The sequence below is a fragment of the Pseudophryne corroboree genome, chromosome 6, assembly GCF_028390025.1.
Source record: "Pseudophryne corroboree isolate aPseCor3 chromosome 6, aPseCor3.hap2, whole genome shotgun sequence".
In the NCBI taxonomy this organism is placed as follows: domain Eukaryota; kingdom Metazoa; phylum Chordata; class Amphibia; order Anura; family Myobatrachidae; genus Pseudophryne; species Pseudophryne corroboree.
This window is the reverse complement of record NC_086449.1, coordinates 346,921,537-346,947,011: the sequence shown is the minus strand read 5'-3', so window position 1 is coordinate 346,947,011 and position 25,475 is coordinate 346,921,537. Positions and strand designations below refer to the sequence as shown.

At 45.2% G+C, this 25,475-nt stretch overlaps 1 protein-coding gene across 9 annotated transcripts in view; it reads left to right on the top strand.

Annotated features, from left to right (window-relative positions):
* Nucleotides 1-25,475, top strand: part of HERC1 (HECT and RLD domain containing E3 ubiquitin protein ligase family member 1) — a 475,564-nt gene that overhangs the window by 311,423 nt on the left and 138,666 nt on the right. For 6 of the 9 annotated variants that reach the window (XM_063926542.1, XM_063926546.1, XM_063926547.1 and 3 more), the window contains 9 exons: nt 667-887; nt 1,366-1,634; nt 2,028-2,080; nt 2,210-2,410; nt 2,571-2,745; nt 3,279-3,552; nt 21,673-21,886; nt 21,992-22,197; nt 23,582-23,709. In XM_063926542.1, the coding sequence (XP_063782612.1) occupies nt 667-887; nt 1,366-1,634; nt 2,028-2,080; nt 2,210-2,410; nt 2,571-2,745; nt 3,279-3,552; nt 21,673-21,886; nt 21,992-22,197; nt 23,582-23,709 (1,741 nt within the window). The remainder of the gene's footprint in view (nt 1-666; nt 888-1,365; nt 1,635-2,027; nt 2,081-2,209; nt 2,411-2,570; nt 2,746-3,278; nt 3,553-21,672; nt 21,887-21,991; nt 22,198-23,581; nt 23,710-25,475) is intronic. The other 3 variants (XM_063926545.1, XM_063926548.1, XM_063926543.1) reach the window with 3 other exon arrangements.

Genomic DNA, 25,475 nt, shown 5'->3' with positions numbered 1-25,475 from the left:
TAAGTGCAGTGGCTTCATTCAATGTGATCTAGATATATATATCTTAAAATAGAGCCAGTTGTCTGTGACTAACTGCTACTCAACAGTAACGGGCATAAAACAAGAGACAGTTTTGTTACAACCTCTCACCTTTTCCCAGAAGATATGCCCTACATTACAGGCTCATTTAGATTCTAAAATATTTGAAACAAAAAAGTCCATTGCAGCGGGAGATGGTGGAGTAAGGAATCCAAGAGAAACTCAAGACAGGATACATATTATTACTGAGAGCGACTAAACTTTTCCACAAAGGAAGCAGTGAGTCCGTGGAGCCCTGGGCATCAGAGAGTAAGGTAAATATGCCATCTGCTTACAGCACATCTTATCCACTCTCTGGATAGTCTTGTATATGACATGCTAAGGGCTCCACGGCCAACATGAACAGTGCCAGGGATGAATGAAGGCCACCCCTGACTGCTCCCTCTACTCAGGACATATGCTTCAGACATATTCTTTAATGCAGTGTGTATTTGTTTTCATGGTGTATAAGTTTGTGTCAAGCTTAAATGATCAAAAATGTTGTCTAGTGAATTATACAGTACAGGTACACAGTTCAGTTAGGAAAGTAATATGACACTGACATCTGAAATTCTATAACTTTACTCTCTCACAACTTTAACTTCTCAGCTGGATTATACCGTACTGTCCAGGCTCACCGCAATCAAGGCCGGAGAGATGGTCTGTCCTTGCAGCAGGAACCTGGTGCTCTGTATGACCTCAATTTGGATGAGGAGCTAGAGATTGACCTTGATGACGAGGCCATGGAAGCAATGTTTGGACAGGACCTGGCAAGCGATAATGATATTCTGGGAATGTGGATCCCAGAGGTACTGGACTGGCCAACATGGGTGTGTGACAGCAGCTGGAGCTGCTCCCATCTCTGCTCTAATCCTTTACCCCTTGCTTTACACCCCAGCATGAGATCAAGAGCATTGATGCATGCAGCTTCCAGCTACTGCATCTATTGTAGGCAATGAGCTATAAGGGAGGGGCATTTCTGCAAGCAAATATTTCTCAATGTTACAGTGATGGGTATATCTTTCAATCATACAGTACAACAGAGATTCTCTGTTTACTGTGATATAGTTATTCTAATACACCTGAAAGATGCAAAACCTCTTGTAAAGAGCAGAATAAATACATGTCTTCTGCATGGCTAATTAATGAGCTTTCTTGCATGTATTTTATGTAATTAATAGGAGATGCAAATTTTTGCTTAAGTTGAGTCTGTGTTAACATGCATGTTACGCTAAGCTGTTCCTTTGCTTGCTGTTTAACCCGCAGTTTGTATGTTCAACCCACAAATGATGTGTTTTTTTCCCACAGCACGTATGCGAGACAGATGAGCGGGAGGAGGTGGTTATCTGTGAGCTGTGTGAGACAAGTGTACTTAGCTTCAATCAGCACATGAAGAGGTACCACCCAGGCTGTGGGCACAGCGCTAACCGCCAGGGATACCGTAGTAATGGCTCTTATGTAGATGGCTGGTTTGGAGGGGAATGTGGCAGTGGTAATCCATACTACCTTTTATGTGGCAGCTGCCGGGAGAAGTATTTGAGTCTGAAGAGCAAGCGTAAAACAACTGCGTCAGAGAAGTGAGTTTAATTAGAGAACAGTTTTGTCATTGTCAGGTTGTGCTATCCAGTGTCAGGAATCTTTATAGCTGTGATTAGTGTATGCAGATTATTAGCAGTGCCTATTTTCTATTGTCTTGAATTCTTGGTTATGGGGATAAATCTCACTTTAGATACACCATTTTGAAAGCAGTTTGATGTTGGCACTAGTTATACCTAGGCATTGACTATATTTTGTTCAGTCATTAACCTTGTTTCCTGCTGGCTAGTTCAGTTTCCATCAAAACGAGGCTATCAAATGCTGCAACCAAAATCAAACTACTGCTAAAATGGCAAAGACTGCTTTCTTTATTTTACACATGCAAAGCCTTGCGTAACATAAGACACTTATGAAGCAAACTATCTTTGCCTTAGGTACAAAGGACATGCCCCAGATTTGATTGGCAAACAAGACAGTGTTTATGAAGGTAAAATCACTTTGTTCATTGTAACTGGGTTATTTGGAACTCATAGATGGTTTAAAAAGTGGTGTAACACAATAAAATGGGCGATTGCCTTCATAGTTGCCTTTAACCTGTTATTGATACACCACACAGAAGACTGGGACATGCTAGACGTTGATGAGGATGATAAGCTGACCGGAGAAGAGGAGTTTGAACTTCTAGCTGGACCTCTTGGTCTAAGTGACCGCCGGATTGTACCAGAACCAGTGCAGTTTCCAGACAGTGACCCACTGGGGGCCTCTGTAGCCATGGTAACAGCCACAAACAGCATGGAGGAAACACTAATGCAAATAGGTACCTTTGGGATGTGGGTTGAAATCAACTTTTGTTATTCTAGTGGGGAATCAAAATAGCTTTCAGTATGATGCTTTCTGTCTGGTGAAAGACATCCCATCCTTTAGCCTAATTTTTCACTCATTGTCTCATCAATATTTAGTCTGTGTTTTCATTCCAGGCTGCCAAGGCACTTTGGAGAAGAGCTCCTCAGGTCGGATAACTCTCGGAGAACAGGCAGCAGCTCTTGTAAATCCTCATGACCGTGTGATGGCCTTACGCAGGGTTATAGCTGCAGCCCAGGTTCTGCTGGCACGTACCATGGTGATGCGTGCACTCTCACTGCTGTCTGTTAGGTCTGTACTTTGTTTATCTACTTACAAGACTTGCTCTCAGTGAATGCCCACCACAAGTGCCATCATCCTGAGTCACTCAGGATGGCCATGCATTCCACACTTCTGGTGCTAGTGAATCTGCTTCTGAAGATGCATCCACTGGTCTCAGCCCACCTACGGGGCCAGCATGCCTCCGTTTATTAGAACGATAGCTTTCGCTGCTGCTTTCCCACCCCCCTAACAAAGCTGAGGCTTAGGGGGCACTGCGACCATAGTAGTCACAGCTTGGCACATATGCATTACAGAACTTGCACATGCGCTGATCGGGAAATATCTGAGTTTTATGTAAACCATTGCGTTTGTGTACAACTCTGAATCGGGCCTTAACTTAACATTTCAGTGTGGATCAAAACGTTTATGCAATGCAAGCCTTTCCTCTACTCACAGTGAGCTGACATAGATGTATTTAAAATGTATTTTCTCGCCATTAGAAACTGTTGGATCTGTGCTTTAGGTTACCAAAATAACATTTTATCATATTCTCTTTTCTCAAGTGGGTCTAGTTGCAGTCTTGCTGCAGGCCTGGAGTCTTTGGGCCTAACCGATATCCGCACTCTGGTACGCCTCATGTGCTTGGCTGCAGCGGGGAGAGCCGGACTCTCTACCAGCCCTTCAAATACTCTGTCTAATTCTGTTGATCGTTCCCGTGGTATGCACAGCAAGACCAGTAAACCCATCTCATGCCTGGCATACCTGAGCACAGCTGTGGGCTGCCTGGCATCCAGTACACCCAGTGCTGCCCGACTTCTTGTTCAACTTTGTACCCAGGTCAGAAGATTTTCAAGATTTCAATTTAATTCCTAAAATATTATTGAAATATGCTGAAATGATACATTTAGTGATTATCATGTTTTTTTTACATTTTATGATCAGAGCGTTTGCAAGAAAAAGTTCTTCTCCATTGCTAACTTAGCCATTTTCACTGCCAGACAGACATTAGCCTTCAGACAGAATGTTGGGTCTGGGCTGTACTCTGCTATTGTTTATTCTGATCTTGTTTCATCATTCAGAAAACTTGTCATGACACATCTAATATTATAGGGGAGTTGTTGAGTTTTCACTGAATATAGATTGTAGACCTCGAAGTGTAGAGTGATAGTAGCCAGAATCCATGTGTAAGTCCTTGCTATTGTTGTATCCACAATTGAAAATGTCCCATTTACCCGACACAACATGAAGAGTTGCAGAGTCATTTTTTTCATAGTGGGACAAATCCTTCCTCTTCTTGGATGAGCCCATTCTTTTTATGCCTACAGTAGGTTATAGTTTCCAAGGTGTTGGATGCGCTTACGCGTGTCTCTTTTCAACCAAACTCTAGATCAATTCCCTCTGTGCTGTCTCATCCTCAGGATGTGGCTTTGTGGAAACCTAAGCTGACATCCATAGAACAATTTGTTTTTGATATGACAGAGGACACACCAAAGGTTCAGACGTCATCCAAAGCTGCAGTTTCTCATTTTCTGTTATGTGTAAGGTGCAATCACCGAATTTACGAGTTATTGTCCACTCTAGCAGGTGTGGCAGTACTTTATTACTATTTAGCACTAAACCTCAGTTGTACTGATCTTTCAAGCACATGGTGTTCACAGTACACTTTCACCAAATTCTGATAGTTACTATGATAACCGTTGAATGCCTGTTAGTAGTACATTAAATTCAACTGTATTTCAAGGTGTATGAAAAAGGGACACTTTCAAATTTGGACACATCTTCTAACACTTGGTATGTATGTAATAGCTCTTACGTAACATCATGTTTTACTAAAGAGCCTGCTTCATTTAGACACCCATAGGTGCTGTACTTTGTTAGTGATAACAGCAGTTACTTGAATCCATCCCTCAGCTGTCTCTTTTTGAGTGAAACATCCTGTCTGTCAGTTACACAGCAGTCCTGAACTATAGTTGAATGACCTAGCCAGTGTAACCAGCAAAGAGGTCCTGCAGCAGTTATACACACCACCCAGTGTATGCCGTGCCAGGTGTCTCTGAAGAACCCTGATAGTGGCAGCAATTCTTTACTACTGTCATAGGCACAACATCAGTATGCAGGTGACACTTGCTGTCTACCCAGGGGGTGCTAGCTGAAGTGCCGGCAGCTGATCGCGTCCAAATGGAGCAACAGTGAATAGCTATGTAGGGTGTCTTCTAATGCATGCCGGCAAGAAAACAATTTAATCTCACCCATAGTGTTTTTAAGTCAACTCATCTTGTCTGGCAGTAGGCATCTAAGGAGTTGAGGAGTTTTATTTTAAGTGTCTTGGCACCTGTGCAGACCTTAATTATAGCTGTGACCTCTATTTGGTTTTGGAAAGTAACTTAATTGTACCTATGATATAATCTTATGTTATTGTAGTTCTGTTTTTAATTTGAAATTTTTACAGATCTGATTTAGGATGCCAATATTTGGTTTCTCTTACATCCTAGAGGATGCTGGGGACTCCGTAAGGACCATGGGGATAGACGGGCTCCGCAGGAGACATGGGCACTTTAAGAAAGAACTTTAGGTATGGGTGTGCACTGGCTCCTCCCTCTATGCCCCTCCTCCAGACTTCAGTTTATTACTGTGCCCAGAGGAGACTGGGTGCATTACAGGGAGCTCTCCTGAGTTTCCTAAAAAGAAAGTATATTTGTTAGGTTTTTTATTTTCAGGGAGCCTGCTGGCAACAGACTCCCTGCATCGAGGGACTGAGGAGAGAGAAACAGACCTACTTTAATGTTAGGCTCTGTTTCTTAGGCTACTGGACACCATTAGCTCCAGAGGGAGGTCTCACCCTCGCCGTCCGTCCCAGAGCCGCGCCGCCGTCCTCCTCGCAGAGCCGGAAGATAGAAGCCGGGTGAGTATGAGAAGGAAGAAGACTTCAGAGGCGGCAGAAGACTTCAGATCTTCATAGAGGTAACGCACAGCGGTAATGCTGTGCGCCATTGCTCACACACAGCTCACACACGGCAGTCACTGTAAGGGCGCAGGGGGGGGGGCCCTGGGCAGCAATATAAACCTCATTTTCTGGCAAAAGTACATATGTACAGCTAGGCACTGTATATAAAAGAGCCCCTGCCATTTTATTTCAATATTTGAGCGGGACCGAAACCTGCCGCTGAGGGGGCAGAGCTTGTTCCTCAGCACTCACCAGCGCCATTTTCTCCACAGCACAGCGCTGAGAGGAAGCTCCCCGGACTCTCCCCTGCTTATCCACGGTGAAAGAGGGTTTTAAAGAAGGGGGGGGGGGGACGGACATAATTTGGCGCAAAATACAGATTACAGCGCTTTCTGGGTAAACATAATGGGTGTTTTTTCCTGGGTCATTGGTGCTGGGTGTGTGCTGGCATACTCTCTCTCTGTCTCTCCAAAGGGCCTTGTGGGGGAACTGTCTTCAGATAAGAGGATTCCCTGTGTGTGTGGTGTGTCGGTACGCGAATGTCGGCATGTCTGAGGTAGAAGGCTCTCCTAGGGAGGAGGTGGGGCAAATGAGTGTGGTGTCTCCGTCGACAACGCCGACACCTGACTGGATCGATATGTGGAATGTTTTAAGTGCTAATGTGAATTTATTGCACAAAAGACTGGACAAAGCTGAAGCTAGGGAACAGGAAGGGAGTCAACCCCTGCCTGTCCCTATGTCGCGGGGACCTTCAGGGTCTTAAAAGCGCCCACTATCCCAAATAGTAGACACTGATACTGACACGGATTCTGACTCCAGTGTCGACTAGATGATGCAAAATTACAGCCAAAATTGGCTAAAAGTATTCGATATATGATTATTGCAATAAAGGATGTACTGCATATCACTGATGACCCCTCTGTCCCTGACACGAGGGTATACATGTTTAAGGGAAAGAAAGCTGATGTAACCTTTCCCCCCTCTCATGAGCTGAACGAGTTGTGTGAAAAAGCGTGGGAATCGCCAGACAAGAAACTGCAGATTCCCAAAAGGATTCTTATGGCGTATCCTTTCCCGGCAAAGGACAGGATACGGTGGGAATCCTCCCCTAGGGTGGACAAAGCGTTGACACGCTTATCCAAAAAGGTAGCGCTGCCATCCCAAGATATGGCTACCCTTAGGGATCCTGCTGATCGCAAGCAGGAGGGTACCTTGAAGTCCATTTACACACATTCTGGTACCTTACTCAGACCGGCGATAGCGTCGGCTTGGGTTTGTAGCGCTGTAGCAGCGTGGACAGATACCTTATCGACGGAAATTGATACCCTGGATAAGGATACCATTTTATTGACCCTAGGACATATTAAAGATGCTGTCTTATACATGAGAGATGCTCAAAGAGACATTGGTCTACTGGGTTCTAAAGTCAACGCTATGTCGATTTCTGCTAGACGAGTCCTATGGACCCGGCAATGGACAGGTGATGCCGACTCAAAAAGGCATATGGAGGTTTTACCTTACAAGGGTGAGGAACTGTTTGGGAACGGTCTCTCGGACCTGGTGTCCACAGCTACGGCAGGTAAATCAAATGTTTTGCCTTATATTCCCTCACAGCCTAAGAAAGCGCCACATTATCAAATGCAGTCCTTTCGGGCACAGAAAAACGAGAGTACGAGGTGCGTCCTTTCTTGCCAGAGGTAAGGGCAGAGGGAAAAAGCTGCAAAACACAGCTAGTTCCCAGGAACAGAAGTCCTCCCCGGCCTCTACTAAATCCACCGCATGACGCTGGGGCTCCGCTGAGGGAGTCCGCCCCAGTGGGGGCACGTCTTCGACTTTTCAGCCACATGTGGGTTCACTCACAGGTGGATCCCTGGGCAATAGAAATTGTTTCTCAGGGTTACAAGCTGGAATTCGAAGAGGGTCGCAGGTTCGGCATTCAGGACTGGATTCTGGTAACCACGGACGCGAGCCTCCGAGGTTGGGGAGCAATCACACAGGGAAGAAACTTCCAAGGTCTTTGGTCAAGTCAAGAGACTTGTCTTCACATCAACATCCTGGAGCTGAGGGCCATATACAAAGCCCTCCGTCAAGCGGAGACCTTGCTTCGCAACCTACCAGTTCTGATCCAGTCAGACAACATCACCGCAGTGGCTCATGTAAACCGCCAAGGCGGCACAAGGAGCAGAGTGGCAATGGAGGAAGCCACCAGGATTCTTCTCTGGGCGGAAAATCATGTTAGCGCATTGTCAGCAGTGTTCATTCCGGGAGTGGACAACTGGGAAGCAGACTTCCTCAGCAGACAGGACCTGCATCCAGGAGAGTGGGGACTTCATCAGGAAGTCTTCGCACAGATTGCAAGTCAGTGGGGACTGCCACAGATAGACATGATGGCGTCCTGCCTCAATAAAAAGCTACAGAGGTATTGCGCCAGGTCAAGAGACCCTCAGGCAGTGGCTGTGGATGCCCAAGTGACACCGTGGGTTTTCCAGTCAGTCTATGTGTTTCCTCCTCTTCCTCTCATCCCAAAGGTGTTGAGAATAAAAAAAAAAAAGAGGAGTGCAGACAATTCTCATTGTTTCGGATTGGCCGCGAAGGGCCTGGTATCCGGATCTGCAGGAGATGCTCACAGAAGATCCGTGGCCTCTTCCTCTAAGACAGGACCTTTTGCAACAGGGACCCTGTCTGTTCCAAGACTTACCGCGGCTGCGTTTGACGGCATGGCGGTTGAACGCCGGATCCTAGCGGAAAAGGGCCTTTCCGGATGAGGTAATTCCTACTCTGATAAAGGCTAGGAAGGACGTGACCGCAAAACATTATCACCATATATAGCGAAAGTATGTTTCTTGGTGTGAGGCCAGGAATGCTCCTGCGGAAGAATTCCATCTGGGCCGTTTCCTTCACTTTCTACAAATTGGAGTGAATTTGGGCCTAAAATTAGGCTCCATTAAGGTTCAGATTTCGGCCTTATCCATTTTCTTTCAGAAGGAATTAGCTTCTCTCCCAGAAGTACAGACTTTTGTGAAGGGAGTGCTGCATATTCAGCCTCCTTTTGTACCTCCGGTGGCGCCTTGGGACCTTAACGTGGTGTTGAGTTTCCTTAAGTTGCACTGGTTTGAACCACTTAAAACAGTGGAGTTAAAATATCTCACTTGGAAGGTGGTCATGTTGTTAGCCTTGGCTTCGGCTAGGCGAGTGTCGGAATTGGCGGCTTTGTCTCATAATAGCCCCTATCTGGTTTTCCATATGGATAGAGCGGAATTGCGGACCCGTCCTCTATTTTTGCCTAAGGTGGTGTCATCTTTTCATATGAACCAACCTATTGTGGTGCCTGTGGCTACGCGAGACTTGGAGGATTCCGAGTCCCTTGATGTGGTCAGGGCTTTGAAAATTTACGTGGTCAGAACGGCTAGGGTCAGAAAAACAGAAGCACTGTTTGTCCTGTATGCAGCCACTTCTGCAACAAGAGCCGATGGAAGACATAGCCAGCGAATGCAGCATGGCCCCATCCGTCGCTGCCGGCATCGGCAAGTGTGTATGCACTTGCCATTGAAGGCCGCCCCCCCCCCCCCTTTCCCCCTGCCGGATCCTGTTGCCTCTAGGTCAACAGGTAGTTTGAGAGGTAATTAGGTTAGAACTCTCAGAAGATGTACAAAGGGTCTCCTCAGCACTATACTGGCCAAAATAGCATTGGGATATCCTGATCCAACTCCCTGAGTAGACTTTGTTACCAGAGCATTCTATTTTGTTGGATCCTGTGTACCTGTCATCGGCAAGAAACACCACTCGGGGCCGACCTTCCCTCAGTCCAGGACCTGTACCTGTCCATAGCTAAAAAGCAGGCAATGAAGATAGTAAAAGACCAGCTACACCCCGGCCACAGCATGTTTAACTTGCTTCCTTCAGGCAGGCGTTACAGGGCCGTCCCAGCCAGGTCCACCAGAAGCCTCAAAAGTTTCTTTCCCCAAGCGGTCCGCCTGCTGAACTCCTGAATATTGACTGACTAGACGTACATGTAACTAACTTGTGTCCCTACGGTATACCTATCTGTGTGACTTTACTTGCCCCCCACCCCCCAACCTGCTTATCTGTTACCTACTTGGCTGTTGTATAGCGAACCGAAGACAAATTCCTAGTATACGCAAGTATACCTGGCCAATAAAGCTGATTCTGATTCTCCATGTGCCACCAGAGGAATCCCTACCAGGCAGGACAGGGTCTGTGTGAGCCAGTTGTCCAGACTGAGGGGACACAGGACTGTCTAGCCAACGGTAGTGGTAAGGCTGCAGATTATTGAGATTGCTATTTTCTCTGACATCCTAGTGGATGCTGGGAACTCCGTAAGGACCATGGGGAATAGCGGCTCCGCAGGAGACTGGGCACAACTAAAGAAAGCTTTAGGACTACCTGGTGTGCACTGGCTCCTCCCTCTATGACCCTTCTCCAGACCTCAGTTAGAATTTTGTGCCCGGCTGAGCTGGATGCACAGTAGGGGCTCTCCTGAGCTCCTAGAAAAGAAAGTATATTTTAGGTTTTTTATTTTCAGTGAGATCTGCTGGCAACAGACTCACTGCTACGAGGGACTTAGGGGAGAGAAGCAAACCTACCTGCTTGCAGCTAGCTTGGGCTTCTTAGGCTACTGGACACCATTAGCTCCAGAGGGATCGAACACAGGCCCAGCCTCGGTCGTCCGGTCCCGGAGCCGCGCCGCCGTCCCCCTTGCAGAGCCAGAAGCAAGAAGACCGTCCTGGAAATCGGCGGCAGAAGACTCCGGTCTTCATTAAGGTAGCGCACAGCACTGCAGCTGTGCGCCATTGCTCCCTGTGCACACCACATACTCCGGTCACTGATGGGTGCAGGGCGCTGGGGGGGGGCGCCCTGGGCAGCAATTAGAGTACTTTAAGAGTGGCAAATCACACATAATATAGCCTAATAAGCTATATATGTGTAAAATACCCCTGCCACATTATGATTATAAGAGCGGGAGAAGTCCGCCGAAAAAGGGGCGGGGCTATCTCCCTCAGCACACTGGCGCCATTTTCTCTTCACAGTGCAGCTGGAAGACAGCTCCCCAGGCTCTCCCCTGTAGTTTTCAGGCTCAAAGGGTTAAAAAGAGAGGGGGGGCACTAAATTTAGGCGCAAATCTGTGTATAGCAGCTATAAGGGAAAAATCACTGTGGGTAGTGTGAATCCCTGCATTGTATAGTGCTCTGGTGTGTGCTGGCATACTCTCTCTCTGTCTCCCCAAAGCACTTTGTGGGGTCCTGTCCTCAGTCAGAGCATTCCCTGTGTGTGTGCGGTGTGTCGGTACGGCTGTGTCGACATGTTTGATGAGGAGGCTTATGTGGAGGCGGAGCAGATGCCGATAAATGTGATGTCACCCCCTGCGGGGTCGACACCTGAGTGGATGGACATGTGGAAGGAATTACGTGACAGTGTCAACTCCTTACATGAAAGGTTTGACGACATAGTAGATGTGGGACAGCCGGCTTCTCAGCCCGTGCCTGCCCAGGCGTCTCAAAAGCCATCAGGGGCCCTAAAACGCCCACTACCTCAGATGGCAGACACAGATGTCGACACGGATACTGACTCCAGTGTCGACGACGATGAGACTACTGTACATTCCAATAGAGCCACCCGTTACATGATTACGGCAATAAAAAATGTGTTGCACATTTCTGATATTACCCCAGGTACCACAAAAAAGGGTATTATGTTTGGGGAGAAAAAAGCTTCCAGTGGTTTTTCCCCCATCTGATGAACGAAATGTGTGAAGAAGCGTGAGTTTCCCCCGATAAGAAACTGGTAATTTCTAAAAGGTTACTAATGGCGTACCCTTTCCCGCCAGAGGATAGGTCACGTTGGGAGACATCCCCTAGGGTGATTAAAGCGCTTACATGTCTGTCAAAGAAGGTGGCACTGCCGTCTCAGCCTGCAGATAGAATGCAGGAGGCTATCCAGAAGTCTGTATATACACACTCAGGCATTATACTGAGACCAGCTATTGCTTCAGCATGAATGTGCAGTGCTGCAGCTGCGTGGTCAGATTCTCTGTACCTTAGACTGGGACACTATATTGCTAACCATAGAACATATTAAAGACGCAGTCTTATACATGAGAGATGCACAGAGGGATAATTGCCGACTGGCATCTAAAATAAACGCAATGTCCATTTCTGCCAGGAACTCTGCAGTGGACAGGTGATGCTGATTCTAAAGGGCACATGGAAGTTTTGCCTTACAAGGGTGAGGAGTTGTTTGGGGATGGTCTCTCGGACCTCGTTTCCACAGCGACAGCTGGGAAGTCAGCATTTTTACCCCATGTTCCCTCACAGCCAAAGAAAGCACCGTATTATCAGGTACAGTCCTTTCGGCCCCAGAAAGGCAAGCGGGTTAGAGGCGCGTCCTTTCTGCCCAGAGGCAGAGGTAGAGGGAAAAAGCTACAACATACAGCCAGTTCCCAGGAGCAAAAGTCCTCCCCCGCTTCCTCTAAGTCCACCGCATGACGCTGGGGCTCCACAGGCGGAGCCAGGTACGGTGGGGGCCCGTCTCAAGAACTTCAGCGACCAGTGGGCTCGCTCACGGGTGGATCCCTGGATTCTACAAGTAGTATCTCAGGGGTACAAGCTGGAATTCGAGACGTCTCCCCCTCGCCGTTTCCTCAAATCTGCCTTGCCGACAGCTCCCCCGGACAGGTAGGCAGTGCTGGAGGCGATTCACAAGCTGTATTCTCAGCACGTGATAATCAAGGTAGCCCTCCTTCAACAAGGACGGGGTTACTATTCCACAATGTTTGTGGTACCGACACCAGACGGTTCAGTGAGACCCATTTTAAATTTAAAATCCTTGAACACTTATATAAGAAGGTTCAAGTTCAAGATGGAATCGCTCAGGGCGGTGATTGCAAGCCTGGACGAGGGGGATTACATGGTATCACTGGACATCAAGGATGCTTACCTGCATGTCCCCATTTACCCTCCTCACCAGGAGTACCTCAGATTTGTGGTACAGGATTGTCATTACCAATTCCAGACGTTGCCGTTTGGTCTGTCCACGGCACCGCGGGTATTTACCAAGGTAATGGCCGAAATGATGATACTCCTTCGGAGAAAGGGAGTTTTAATTATCCCGTACTTGGACGATCTCATTATAAAGGCGAGGTCCAGGGAGCAGTTGTTGGTCGGAGTAGCACTATCTCAGGAAGTGCTACAACAGCACAGCTGGATCCTGAATATTCCAAAGTCGCAGCTGGTTCCTACGACGCGTCTGCTGTTCCTGGGTATGATTCTGGACACAGAACAGAAAAAAGTGTTTCTCCCGGAGGAGAAGGCCAAGGAGTTGTCATCTCTAATCAGAGACCTCCTAAAACCAAAACAGGTGTCGGTGCACCACTGCACGCGAGTCCTGGGAAAGATGGTGGCTTCTTACGAAGCAATTCCATTCGGAAGGTTCCATGCAAGTGGGATCTGTTGGACAAGTGGTCCGGATCGCATCTTCAGATGCATCGGCTGATAACCCTGTCTCCAAGGACCAGGGTGGCGCTGTTGTGGTGGCTGCAGAGTGCTCATCTTCTAGAGGGCCGCAGATTCGGCATACAGGACTGGATCCTGGTGACCACGGATGCCAGCCTTCGAGGTTGGGGGGCAGTCACACAGGGAAGAAACTTCCAAGGACTATGGACAAGTCAGGAGACTTTCCTACACATAAATATTCTGGAACTAAGGGCCATTTACAATGCCCTAAGTCAGGCAAGACCCCTGCTTCAACGCCAGCCGGTGCTGATCCAGTCAGACAACATCACGGCGGTCACCCATGTAAACCGTCAGGGCGGCACAAGAAGCAGGATGGCGATGGCAGAAGCCACAAGGATTCTCCGATGGGCGGAAAATCATGTGTTAGCACTGTCAGCAGTGTTCATTCCCGGAGTGGACAACTGGGAAGCAGACTTTCTCAGCAGACACGACCTCCACCCGGGAGAGTGGGGACTTCATCCAGAAGTCTTCCAAATGGTTGTACACCGTTGGGAAAGGCCACAGGTGGACATGATGGCGTCCCGCCTCAACAAAAAGCTAAAATGTTATTGCGCCAGGTCAAGGGACCCTCAGGCGATAGCTGTGGACGCTCTGGTAACACCGTGGGTGTACCAGTCGGTGTATGTGTTCCTTCCTCTGCCTCTCATACCCAAGGTACTGAGAATAATAAGAAGGAGAGGAGTAAGAACTATACTCGTGGTTCCGGATTGGCCAAGAAGATCTTGGTACCCAGAACTTCAAGAAATGATCTCAGAGGACCCATGGTCTCTGCCGCTCAGACAGGACCTGCTGCAGCAGGGGCCCTGTCTGTTCCAAGACTTACCGCGGCTGCGTTTGACGGCATGGCGGTTGAACGCCGGATCCTGAAGGAAAAGGGCATTCCGGAGGAAGTTATCCCTACGCTAATTAAAGCTAGGAAAGAAGTGACCGCAAACCATTATCACCGCATATGGCGGAAATATGTTGCATGGTGTGAGGCCAGGAAGGCCCCAACGGAGGAATTTCAGCTAGGTCGATTTCTGCACTTCCTACAGTCAGGGGTGACTATGAGCCTAAAATTGGGTTCCATTAAGGTCCAGATTTCGGCTCTATCGATTTTCTTCCAAAAAGAACTGGCTTCACTACCTGAAGTTCAGACATTTGTTAAGGGAGTGCTGCATATTCAGCCCCCTTTTGTGCCCCCAGTGGCACCTTGGGATCTCAACGTGGTGTTGGAAAAAAAAGCCCTTATCTGATTTTCCATATGGATAGGGCGGAATTGAGGACTCGTCCCCAATTTCTCCCAAAGGTGGTTTCAGCGTTTCATTTGAACCAGCCTATTGTGGTGCCTGCGGCTACTCGTGACTTGGAGGACTCCAAGTTGCTGGACGTAGTCCGGGCCCTAAAAATCTATGTTTCCAGGACAGCTGGAGTCAGAAAGACTGACTCGCTTTTTATCCTGCATGCGCCCAAAAAGTTGGGTGCGCCTGCTTCAAAGCAGACTATTGCTCGCTGGATCTGTAGCACGATTCAACTTGCACATTCTGCGGCTTGACTGCCGCATCCTAAATCTGTAAAGGCCCATTCCACGAGGAAGATGGGCTCTTCTTGGGCGGCTGCCCGAGGGGTCTCGGCTTTACAACTTTGCCGAGCAGCTACTTGGTCGGGGTCAAACACATTTACTAAATTCTACAAGTTTGATACCCTGGCTGAGGAGGACCTAGAGTTCGCTCATTCGGTGCTGCAGAGTCATCCGCACTCTCCCGCCCGTTTGGGAGCTTTGGTATAATCCCCATGGTCCTTACGGAGTTCCCAGTATCCACTAGGACGCCAGAGAAAATAAGATTTTACTCACCGGTAATTCTATTTCTCGTAGTCCGTAGTGGATGCTGGGCGCCCGTCCCAAGTGCGGATTGTCTGCAATACTTGTATATAGTTATTGTTTAACTAAAGGGTTATTGTATGAGCCATCTGTTGAGAGAGGCTCAGTTATTGTTCATACTGTTAACTGGGTATAGTATCACGAGTTATACGGTGTGATTGGTGTGGCTGGTATGAGTCTTACCCGGGATTCAAAATCCTTTCCTTATTTGTGTCAGCTCTTCCGGGCACAGTATCCTAACTGAGGTCTGGAGGAGGGTCATAGAGGGAGGAGCCAGTGCACACCAGGTAGTCCTAAAGCTTTCTTTAGTTGTGCCCAGTCTACTGCGGAGCCGCTATTCCCCATGGTCCTTACGGAGTTCCCAGCATCCACTACGGACTACGAGAAATAGATTTACCGGTGAGTAAAATCTTATTTTAGAGTACTGAATGAAAGAGGCTGCTGGAGGATACATGCTACCAATTACCCTGTACCATGGTAATGTCTTCTAGTGTTGTACTTATTTTTGATATATTCTGCCTGAGTTAATTAAATCCCACAGAGGGTAACCACTGTCCCACCCAAGGGTGTTTTCCTCACAGTGACCATTATGGTTAAAGCTGCTTTTTGCTTGTTATGAGCACTGAAGCTTGGCCACAAAGGTGCAAGTAAGCAGTTGCAACTCCTGCTCCTCCTTCTTGCCGTGACCACATACGCAGGAAATTTCTTGTGTAAGAGTGGTTTTGTCTGAGAGCCCATGTCTCTGTGCATTCTCTGGAAATCAGATCCACAGCGTTCCTCAGATTACTCAGGATGTCCAGCAAAGCTACACTGCTTGAGCCAGTGAAACTGCGTCCGATGACGCAAACCACTGGCTTCGGCATGCCCAATACACCCATATTATCTGGAACACTCCTCTTCGTCACCCCCAACTCCCAGCAGCATGTCAATCACTTTGCGGCTTACGGGGCACTGCGACTGACTTTGCAGCTATATGGAGGCATATGGGCACTGTGTCTCTGACACATACAGTCTTCCAATCATTGATAAATTGCAGAAACATTAAAAAAGCGTCCACTACTGAATTAGCCCCTTTGTCTGCTCTGTGTCTGTTTTACATTACACTTTTAAAGAGGAAAACGTAAGCTGACACCCTGTTTTCCTCTTCTCTAGATTTAGAAACTTTTGTTCTGTGAAACCTGATCCAAGTCTTAAAGGGTTCAGTTTTGCAACAGATTGCATACTGCGTACCCTTTTCCTATATTTTCCTATAGGAAATACTGAGAAATGGGAAAGTCGATTTTAAGGTGGATGCTCCCATCCTGAGATTATTTAAGGATAGCACTGTTAGATTTCAAGACTTGATTTTTCAGTTTATGTAGCTGTCACTTTAGGGTATATTTCCACGGACTTGGATTAATAATGCTATATAAAAATGGTCTGAACAACTCTTGGAAGGGTTGCAGTCTGAGAGACATAGATATGCGTTAGTCATCTTAATCAAACACCATTTAAAAGGCGTCTGTATATCTGGGTGACGTGGTTTTCGATGATGGTCTGATCAGTGCCAGAATTTCTGCTTCAGCTTTCTCTTCTCGTCGATACCCTCTCACTTAAGTCCAGGGTGACATACAGAGTCTAAGACCTCGGAGTCTCTTCCTTTTTTTGGGTGCGATTCTTTTTTTCCTTTAATTATAGAAGCTTATTTTCCAGACGACAGACAGAAAATAGTGCACTTAAAGTCAAAGAGGTTCCATTTCTCCACTTTTTGGGGAGCGACAGTGTAGGGGGAAAAAGGCTTGGGCTACTGAGATATCAGCAACCAAGCCCACAAACAAACTGTCTCCATGATAGGTATTCTCCCCACCAAATTATTGGTGGGAAATGGTTCAGTGTTTTTTTTTTTATCACCAGTATCCCTGCGAATCCGGTAAAGCATCAGGCCCTGTGAGGCTCTATTCATACCTTGCTAGCCCCAGGTAATGGGGAATTGATATTTGATTTCAAATATTATAGTAGGGGAGCCCATGGGAAACAGCGACCACAATATGGTCACATTAACATCCGTTTTCATAAGAAGTCCTATATTGGCTTAGTTAGGACTGTAAACTTTAGCAAAGCCAACTTTGACATGATGAGGGAAGCTTTATGGGACATTGAATGGGAAATTTTGTTTCAAGGAAAAAATACTACAGAGAAATGGGAGGTATTAAAATCACTGCTCGTTAGTAATACTCCCTACTAATTTATTCCCATGGGCAGCAAACAAAGGACTAACAATTCCAAACCAATGTGGCTTAACAAGAAGATTAAGGAACTAATGGGCAAAAAAAGGCGAGCATTCAAAAAATATAAATCAGACTGGAATGCGGAGTCATTCCAGTACTATAAGGATTATAACAAAATATGCAAAAAATCAAATCAAAATCAATAATGACATTGCGGACAAATTAAATGTTTTTCTCATCGGTATTCACAAGAGAGGACCAGATGCGGGGATTAACATACATTAACAACAAAGATAATGTATAGTGTTTATTTAAGTGAGGAAGTGACAGATTAAAAGAAATTAAGATTAATAAATTACCTGGTCCCGACGGAATTCACCCAAGGGTTCTCATGGTGCTTTACTTCGAACTAGCAAGACCGCTATTTTTGATCTTCAATGACTCACAACAGGCATGGTTCCCGAAGACTGGTGTATAGCGGAAGTATTGCCAATATACAAAGAGGGAAGTAAAGCTGAACCGGGTAATTATAGACCAGTTATTCTTACATCTATAGTGGGTAAAGTACTGGAAGGTATTCTAAGGGACAGTATACAGAAGTTCATTGATGCCAATAAGGTTATTAATAGGAACCAACCAATAGGTTATTAATAGGAACCAACATAGATTTGTGAAGGATAGGCTTTTATGAAATGGTTAGTGCGAACCTAGATCAGGGTAAGGAGGTTGATGTAATCTTTTTAGACTTTGCTAAAGCTTTCGACACAGTATTGCACATGAGACTTATCTATAAGTTACAAGAACTAGGGCTAGGGAGCACAATATGCACTTGGGTCAGAAATTGGTTAGATAGGGAGCAGCGCGTTGTGGTAAATTGATTTTTTTCAAATTGGACTGAAGTACTAAGTGGTGTGCCACAAGGGTCTGAACTTGGACCACTATTGTTCAACATTTTTATTAACGATCTAGCCTAGCAGCAGATCTGGCGAGCATGGTGTCAATTTTTGCAGACGATACCAAATTGTGTAAAGTTATAAATACGGAGGGAGATGCTGAGTCTCTTCAGAACGACTTAGTCAAACTGGAAGCATGGGCAGCAAAATGGAGAATGAGCTTCAATACAGACAAGTGTAAGGTAATGCACTTTGGTAGCAAGAACAAAAATAACACCTACATACTAAATGGGGTAAAATTAGGTGACTCTGTACTGGGAAAAAAACTTAGATGTTCACATAGACAGCAAACTAAGCAGCAGTACCCAAAGTAGGATTGTAGCAAAGAAGGCTTAACAAGGTATTAGCAGTATAAAGCGGGGAAATGACTCAAGGGATGAGAGTGTTATACTCCCATTATATAAATCCCTAGAGAGGCCACATCTTGAATACTGTGCACAATTTTAGGCACCATACTACAAAAAGGATATCCTGGAACTAGAAAAAGTTCAGAGGCGGGTGACCAAACTAATTAAGGGGATGGAGACGCTGGAATACGAGAAAAGGCTTGCAAGGCTTGGCATGTTTACACTGGAAAAGATGAGTCTAAGAGGGGACATGATCAACATTTACAAATATATAAGGGGACAATACACAGAGCTTGCCGGGTATCTGTTTTTGGTAAGATCAACACATAGGACACGTGGACACCCGCTTAGGTTAGAGGAGAGGAGATTTTGCACACAGAGATGTAAAGGTTTCTTCACAGAAAGGACAATACGTGTTTGGAATTCCCTGCCAGAGAGAGTAGTAATGGCGGACTCTGTCAACACTTTTTTTAAGAATGGGCTAGATAAGTGCCTAATGGATAAGGATATACAGGGTTATGGTGCGTAGTCACGCACTATAGTTATTTAAAAAATAAAAAAAAGGGAGGAATAAACACAACGGCCGACATTTAGCAACAGCCTAAATTAGTTCTAAAAGTGATGCAGCGTAGGAGACCACAGATAGGTTGAACTCGATGGACAGGTTGTCTTTTTTTGAACTTCAAAAACTATGTTACTATGTTGATCATTATAATTCCAGCTGAGTAGAGAGGGAGAGTTTTTATGCAAGCCTGTTTCTGATTCAAAAAACAAATTGATCCTATCAGTCTGTTATGAATCTCAAGCCTCACAATGAGTTAATTCAGGTGTAAAGTTAATGATGGAATTGTTAAGATCTGTCTTCAACACTATGGAACAAAATAATAAATGGTGTCCATGTACTGAAAGTCAAACTTGCCTGAATGATTCCATCTGTGAGGGCCATCAGTGCCGCCTTAGATTTGTGGCTCGGTCACATATTTCTAGTGTCAGGCTTTGGCCTCTAGTCTTGTGTCAATTACCAATATTATGGTGGTCATGGCTGCTCTCATCAGATTCAGGGGTTTGATGATTATCCGTTATCTGCATGATCTTCTGGTCAAGGCAGAATCATAAACTTTGGTGCACAAGTATTACAAAGGGATGACACAAAACTCAGGAGGCCCTCAAATGGATCATATTTCCAAAAATCCAATCTAGTTTCTTGTCGGAGACCTCTGTTTTCTGTAAAGCAGGGTATTCTTTTGTCTTGGAAGAAAAATTGTCTTTCTTGTTGTAGAGGCTAGTAAAGCATCCACAAACGGAGATGTGTTCAAGTTAGTATAAAGGTCGTGGGGAAATTGTATCAACTTCCAAGTTGTCCAGTTAGTGGTGTGTATTTTCTCCACTCAAGTGTTCTCCTGGATTGCATGAGAGCCTTAATAGGAAAAAGTTATACACAAATTCTTTTACTATTGGATATATTGGTCAACTCTGTACACCAGGATACTTGTCTCCACCTCCTCCTTTTTTACCAGAGGTTGTGCATCCCTGCTTCCTTCATGCATATATAATCAGATCTGGAAATTACATAGAAAACAAAGAAAAGACCAGGGGCGGGATAGTTTGGCAGCCGAGTGGGATGCCGGCCAAACTCATACTTTTTTTTAAAGGGGCAATCGTGTACAAAGTATTGTTCATGATTGCTCCTCTAAAAAAATAAATCTGAGTTTGGCCAGCATCCCGCATGGCCCCCGAACTTGGACTTTATTACATCCCTGTCCAGAAGTACAGAAATCCTTTAAAATAAAAGTTTAGTAATACATTGCACTCACATGTATAAGTATTGAGCAACCCATTTGTTCCTCTGTGATGTTGATAAACCTACCAGAAGTTTAAAAGACCAGCAGAGTCCCAGACACAGAGCCAGTTCTTCGGTTGGGTCACCAAATGTCAGAATTCACAGAAGGAGTCCCAGGGTGTACATCAAATAGCCCAGCTTGGCGCGCTTTGGACTGACCTCCTTTTTCAAAAGCTTTCGGACTGACTCTGTCCAGTTACCAAAGTTTAACTCTGTGCTGTCCCAGATCTAACTCTTCTTGAGAGAGAACAAGTCACAACACTGCTTAGACAGACAACTCATCAGTCTGTCTGGAAAGGCACATGAGCTTTTTGGTGGTTAAACGAAGACCATCTGAATAAAGGTCCTCGGCTTATTATATGGAACTTCAAGATTGTGTCCTCCTTCATGGTTGGTGGTCCCCAGCATGCTCACCTTACCGTGGGAAAACATGTGGTTTTTTTTCAGTGTGAGAACAAATTGTACCAGATCAGTGTGTGCTTTTTGGGTGACATGGCACAAAACTTCAGATGAGCTGCTGTGTTGGGTAGCCACATGATCCTCTGCATATTTTGCCACGTTCTGCTGGCTTCATGTTTTTGCATTTATGGGTGCCAGCATTGGTTGTGGGTGTAGTATGAGTGGCCGGCGGCCGGGATCCCGGGGGCCAGCATACTGCTGCCGGGATTCCGACTGCCGGCATACCAACAGCTGGGCGACCGCTAATGAGCCGCTTGTGGGCTCGCTGCGTGCGCTCGCCACGCTGCAGGCACGGTGGCGTGCTATACTATTTATTTGTGGACCCCCAAGATGGAGAATGTGTCGGCATGCCGGCGGTCAGGATGCCGGCGCCGGTATGCTGGTCGCCGGGATCCCGGCCGGTGGCATACTGAAGACCACCCTTGGTTGTAGTATACTGCAAATTGCTATTAAGTGAGCATATCTAGCTGAGCAGCCATTGTGTAACGTCCCAATGGTATTTGTGTCTCCCAATTGGATATAAGAAACATCTGAGTTTTTATACATGAGTTAAATCCTTGTCTCTGAATCTCGTAGTGTTATTCTTTGGTTTTATTCTTTTTTTTTTTTTATTATTAGTTTGTGTTTTGTTTTACAGATATGTAGTTATTTCTTTCTTAGCCTCTTTTCTCTCTTTTTTTTTTTTTTTTGTTTAGCATTTGTTTTCTTTTTTTAAAGTGTCATTATCCAATTTCTCTATACCCCGCCCTAACTTGTTTAGTGACAGCTATTTAAAGATTTGACAAATGTCCTAATTATTTTTGCTGTATTTTTACAGAATTTAATATCAGCTGCAACTGGTGTAAATCTGACTACTGTGGATGATCCTGTACAGAGGAAGTTCTTGCCCAGTTTTTTACGAGGTATCGCTGAAGAAAGCAAGCTCGTCACCTCCCCTAACTTTGTAGTTACACAAGCGCTGGTAGCACTGCTTGCAGATAAGGGGGCTAGACTGCGACCACACTATGACAAGGCTGAAATGGAAAAAAGAGGTACATTTCCTTGGATGTATTTTTATTAAATAAATTGAGCTGGGCTATATGTGCACATGAAAGCTTCTTGTCTCTCATCCTCTTTCTGTCACTGTTATACTGCAGGTCCTTTGGAACTGGCAAATGCATTGGCTGCCTGTTGCCTATCTTCACGACTCTCCTCACAGCACCGCCAATGGGCCGCTCAGCAGTTAGTTCGCACACTGGCTGCTCATGATCGTGATAATCAGACTGCCCCACAGACTCTTGCTGATATGGCTGGAGACTTGAGGAAATGTTCTTTCACCAAACTGGAGGCACATCAGAATAGAGTGAGTTTTGTATAGCATTGTCTTCAAATGACTTCAATCTGAACAGATGCAGCAGTGTTCATAACTGCTGGGATGCATACGCATCGTGGCAACGACTAGCCACGTGGACTGCGACTATTCACTCCCAAGACTAGGCAATGTAATTCCTCTGGATTGCTCACAAGCACACAAATTAAACATCTCAATGAGGCAAGGAGAAATGTACTGTAGAAGTTACAATTTTTACAAGCACAGCAGTTTACTCTAGTCATTGAGCGCCTAGCATTGTGAATCCAAAGCAGTAACATGAGAGCTGACTACATAAGGTTCTATTTATGCAGATAACCTCCTTGTGGTCATTTCTGAACTGTACCCCCCATCCCAAACCTCGGTAAGCTTTTATTTTTAAAATTAAAACGGGCAATCTGACTTTAGGCCTAAATATTGTGCCTAGTGGTCAAACTTTATCTTACAATCCTGTTAACAGTTTTAAGGGAGGTACACACTATGCGATTTCTGCCTAAAAAATAAACTGTAACAACATGATTTCTATAGTAAATGGGAGTTTAATCTTTATATATTTTTCATCTTTGCAGCGATGCAACAGCGACTTGCTGAACTGTGCCCGCTATCACATAATACGAAGTCTATGGATCGTGGGTGCGAATAGTCGCATGTGCCCACTAACATGCACATGCTTAGCAGCAAGCTAGTTGCACCCGCAAATGTTCGTGGGTGCGATGAAGCTGGCTAACTCTTTATATACCTATAATAGGACTTAAGCATTTGTATGCTATCTATCTTGATCAATCAACAACCTTATTCTGAGTGCAGCTAAATGTCAGATCCCAACTGTAAGTAGGCAGAGCCACCTCCTTAGCCTACAAAATCAATCTTGTCTGGAATTCATATAGTGTATTATTCTCCCAGTGAGCTTTAATTAGTAATCCACTCAGTTTGCTACACTAAATCAGGTGGGTGACTATAAACCATTGCAGTCCTGACTGCATTCCCTCACTATTGGACTTATCTTTGCTTCTCCTAACCTATTCATAACTCCTCATAAGACGACTTCACATTCTCCTCATATTTGGTTAAAGAATGGATTTAAGCATTTCAACACTAAATTTCTTTAATCCATCATTAGATGGCACCAATGTGTTTCTTTGTCCTTGCAATTTTAATGTAACAAATGTTGAAATACTAATTTAAGTGTTAAATGTACATTTTCCCTTTCCTTTACGTATCCCTTCCCTTTTATTGGACTTTGCAAAACTATAAAAACAAAAGAAACAAAAAAAAAATACAATCATAAGAATACTCTTTGACATAGGAGGAAGCAGTGCTTCTAATGCTATTAATTGTGATACTAAAAATGTAAATGGCTTGTGATTCTGGTTTCCAGGTAATGACCTCTGTGTGGTGCAGTAAGAAGGGATTATTGGCTACAAGTGGCAGTGATGGCACGGTCAGAGTGTGGAATGTGTCTAGGAACCAGTATTCCCTGCAGCAGACTTGTGTCTTCCAGAAACCGTGAGTACAGCTTCACACAAACACCAGTGGGCAGTTTCCCTATGGCTCAATGAACCCTTGACAGTGTGTTTTACAGTTATAATTAATTTAATATACAGTAGTCTCTATTAGAAGCCGCTTTCACAGCCATAACTGGGATGGGGCTGTGTCCGTGTACTAGAGTACATTTGTTTGTTTTTTAATTAATTTCCACATACTGTAGATAGTGATGGTTTTGGCTTTTATTTGCAATAACATGTCAAAGCACAGAAACCTAAAACAGAAAGTGTATTTCTTTACCCTTAACATTTAAATAATTTATACTTGCAATACTGACTACGAATTGGTGAAATTTTGACCGGGTCCTCTCTTCTAATGACTTGGTCCAGTTTTATGGATTTATTGCTTGCTAGACTTATGGGGGGTGGGCGTGACTAATTCTCTAGACTATAAAATTCTCCATACTCTGCTAGATCACGAAGTTATTACAACGGGACTATCTTCTTAGAGAGCGATATTACCCATATTACTATGAACAAATTGTTACAGTCACTATTTTATTCTTAAGCCTTGTTTTCCTCTATTATGTATAAGGATATTGTGAGGAAATGAGGTCTGTGACAATGAATATAGCTATGCCTCATTTCCCATGTCAAATAAGTACTTTTTATACCCATATCCGTATACGTTCAATTTGTCTGTTTGTTCATTCTCCATAACATGTCCATTGCTGCTCATCCAATATTGTGTTTAAATCAATCTTCATATTGTTAATATATGCAATTGTGTTATGTTATCTGTTACCCTTTAGATATTGTATTAGACCTAGGTTAGACCTAGTTTTCTATTGTTTACTAACTCCACAGTGGACACTCAAAGGGTGAGTCATATAAGGTACCATTATCCCTTTTTGTTTACTCCCTATTGTCCAACAGTAAACCGACCAAACAGGGGGGCTCTCTGGCTGATGTAATCACCTTGATTAGAATATGTATTGTTTTCCAATGCTTTAAAATCCTAAGACTAAGAAGTCACACACACCCCTGCAATATGAAGCTTCTGGTGGGTATAAGTAGAGCTATCCAGAGAGCTGAAGAGAGATTCTCTGCTCCTTGACTAATAGGCCCTACACACTGGCCGATTTTCTGAAAGATATGAACGATCTCGTTCATAAATGAACGAGAATTCGTTCATATCTTTCAGTGTGGAGACTCCAGCGATGAACGATGCGCGTCCCCGCGCTCGTTCATCGCTGGTCTCCCGTCGGCTGTGCATGCAGGCCAATATGGACGATCTCGTCCATATTTGCCTGCACTTCAATGCAGCCGCGTGACGGGGGGAGTGAAGAAACTTCACTCCCCCCGTCACTGCCCCCCCGCCGCCGGGTCGCTCGTCGGCCGTATCGGCCGTCGGGCACCTCGGCGGCGCATCGGGAAATGTGTAGGGCCTATTAGAAGTAATGTTCTGTGGTGGGAATTGTCGTGTGGAATTGGATTACAGATGTGTGCTGAACTCTTTATAACCCATTCTGTTTAATAAACCACTGTTGGTTTTTCATCTACCACCGTGCCTGAGTGATTTGGAACCCAGTATCTTCACAGATATGTTCTAGAATATTTACCATAATGGGCATCTTTTCCCTCACCGCAGGTTCATAATGGGTTTGTCTGACACTGATAGCTGCCCCAAGTGTGGAGCGTCCAATGCCACTTTTTTTAAATTTCTATGTGGGACTGCCCTCTAATACAACAATTTTGGATGTTTGTGAATAGATTTGCTTCTAGTTA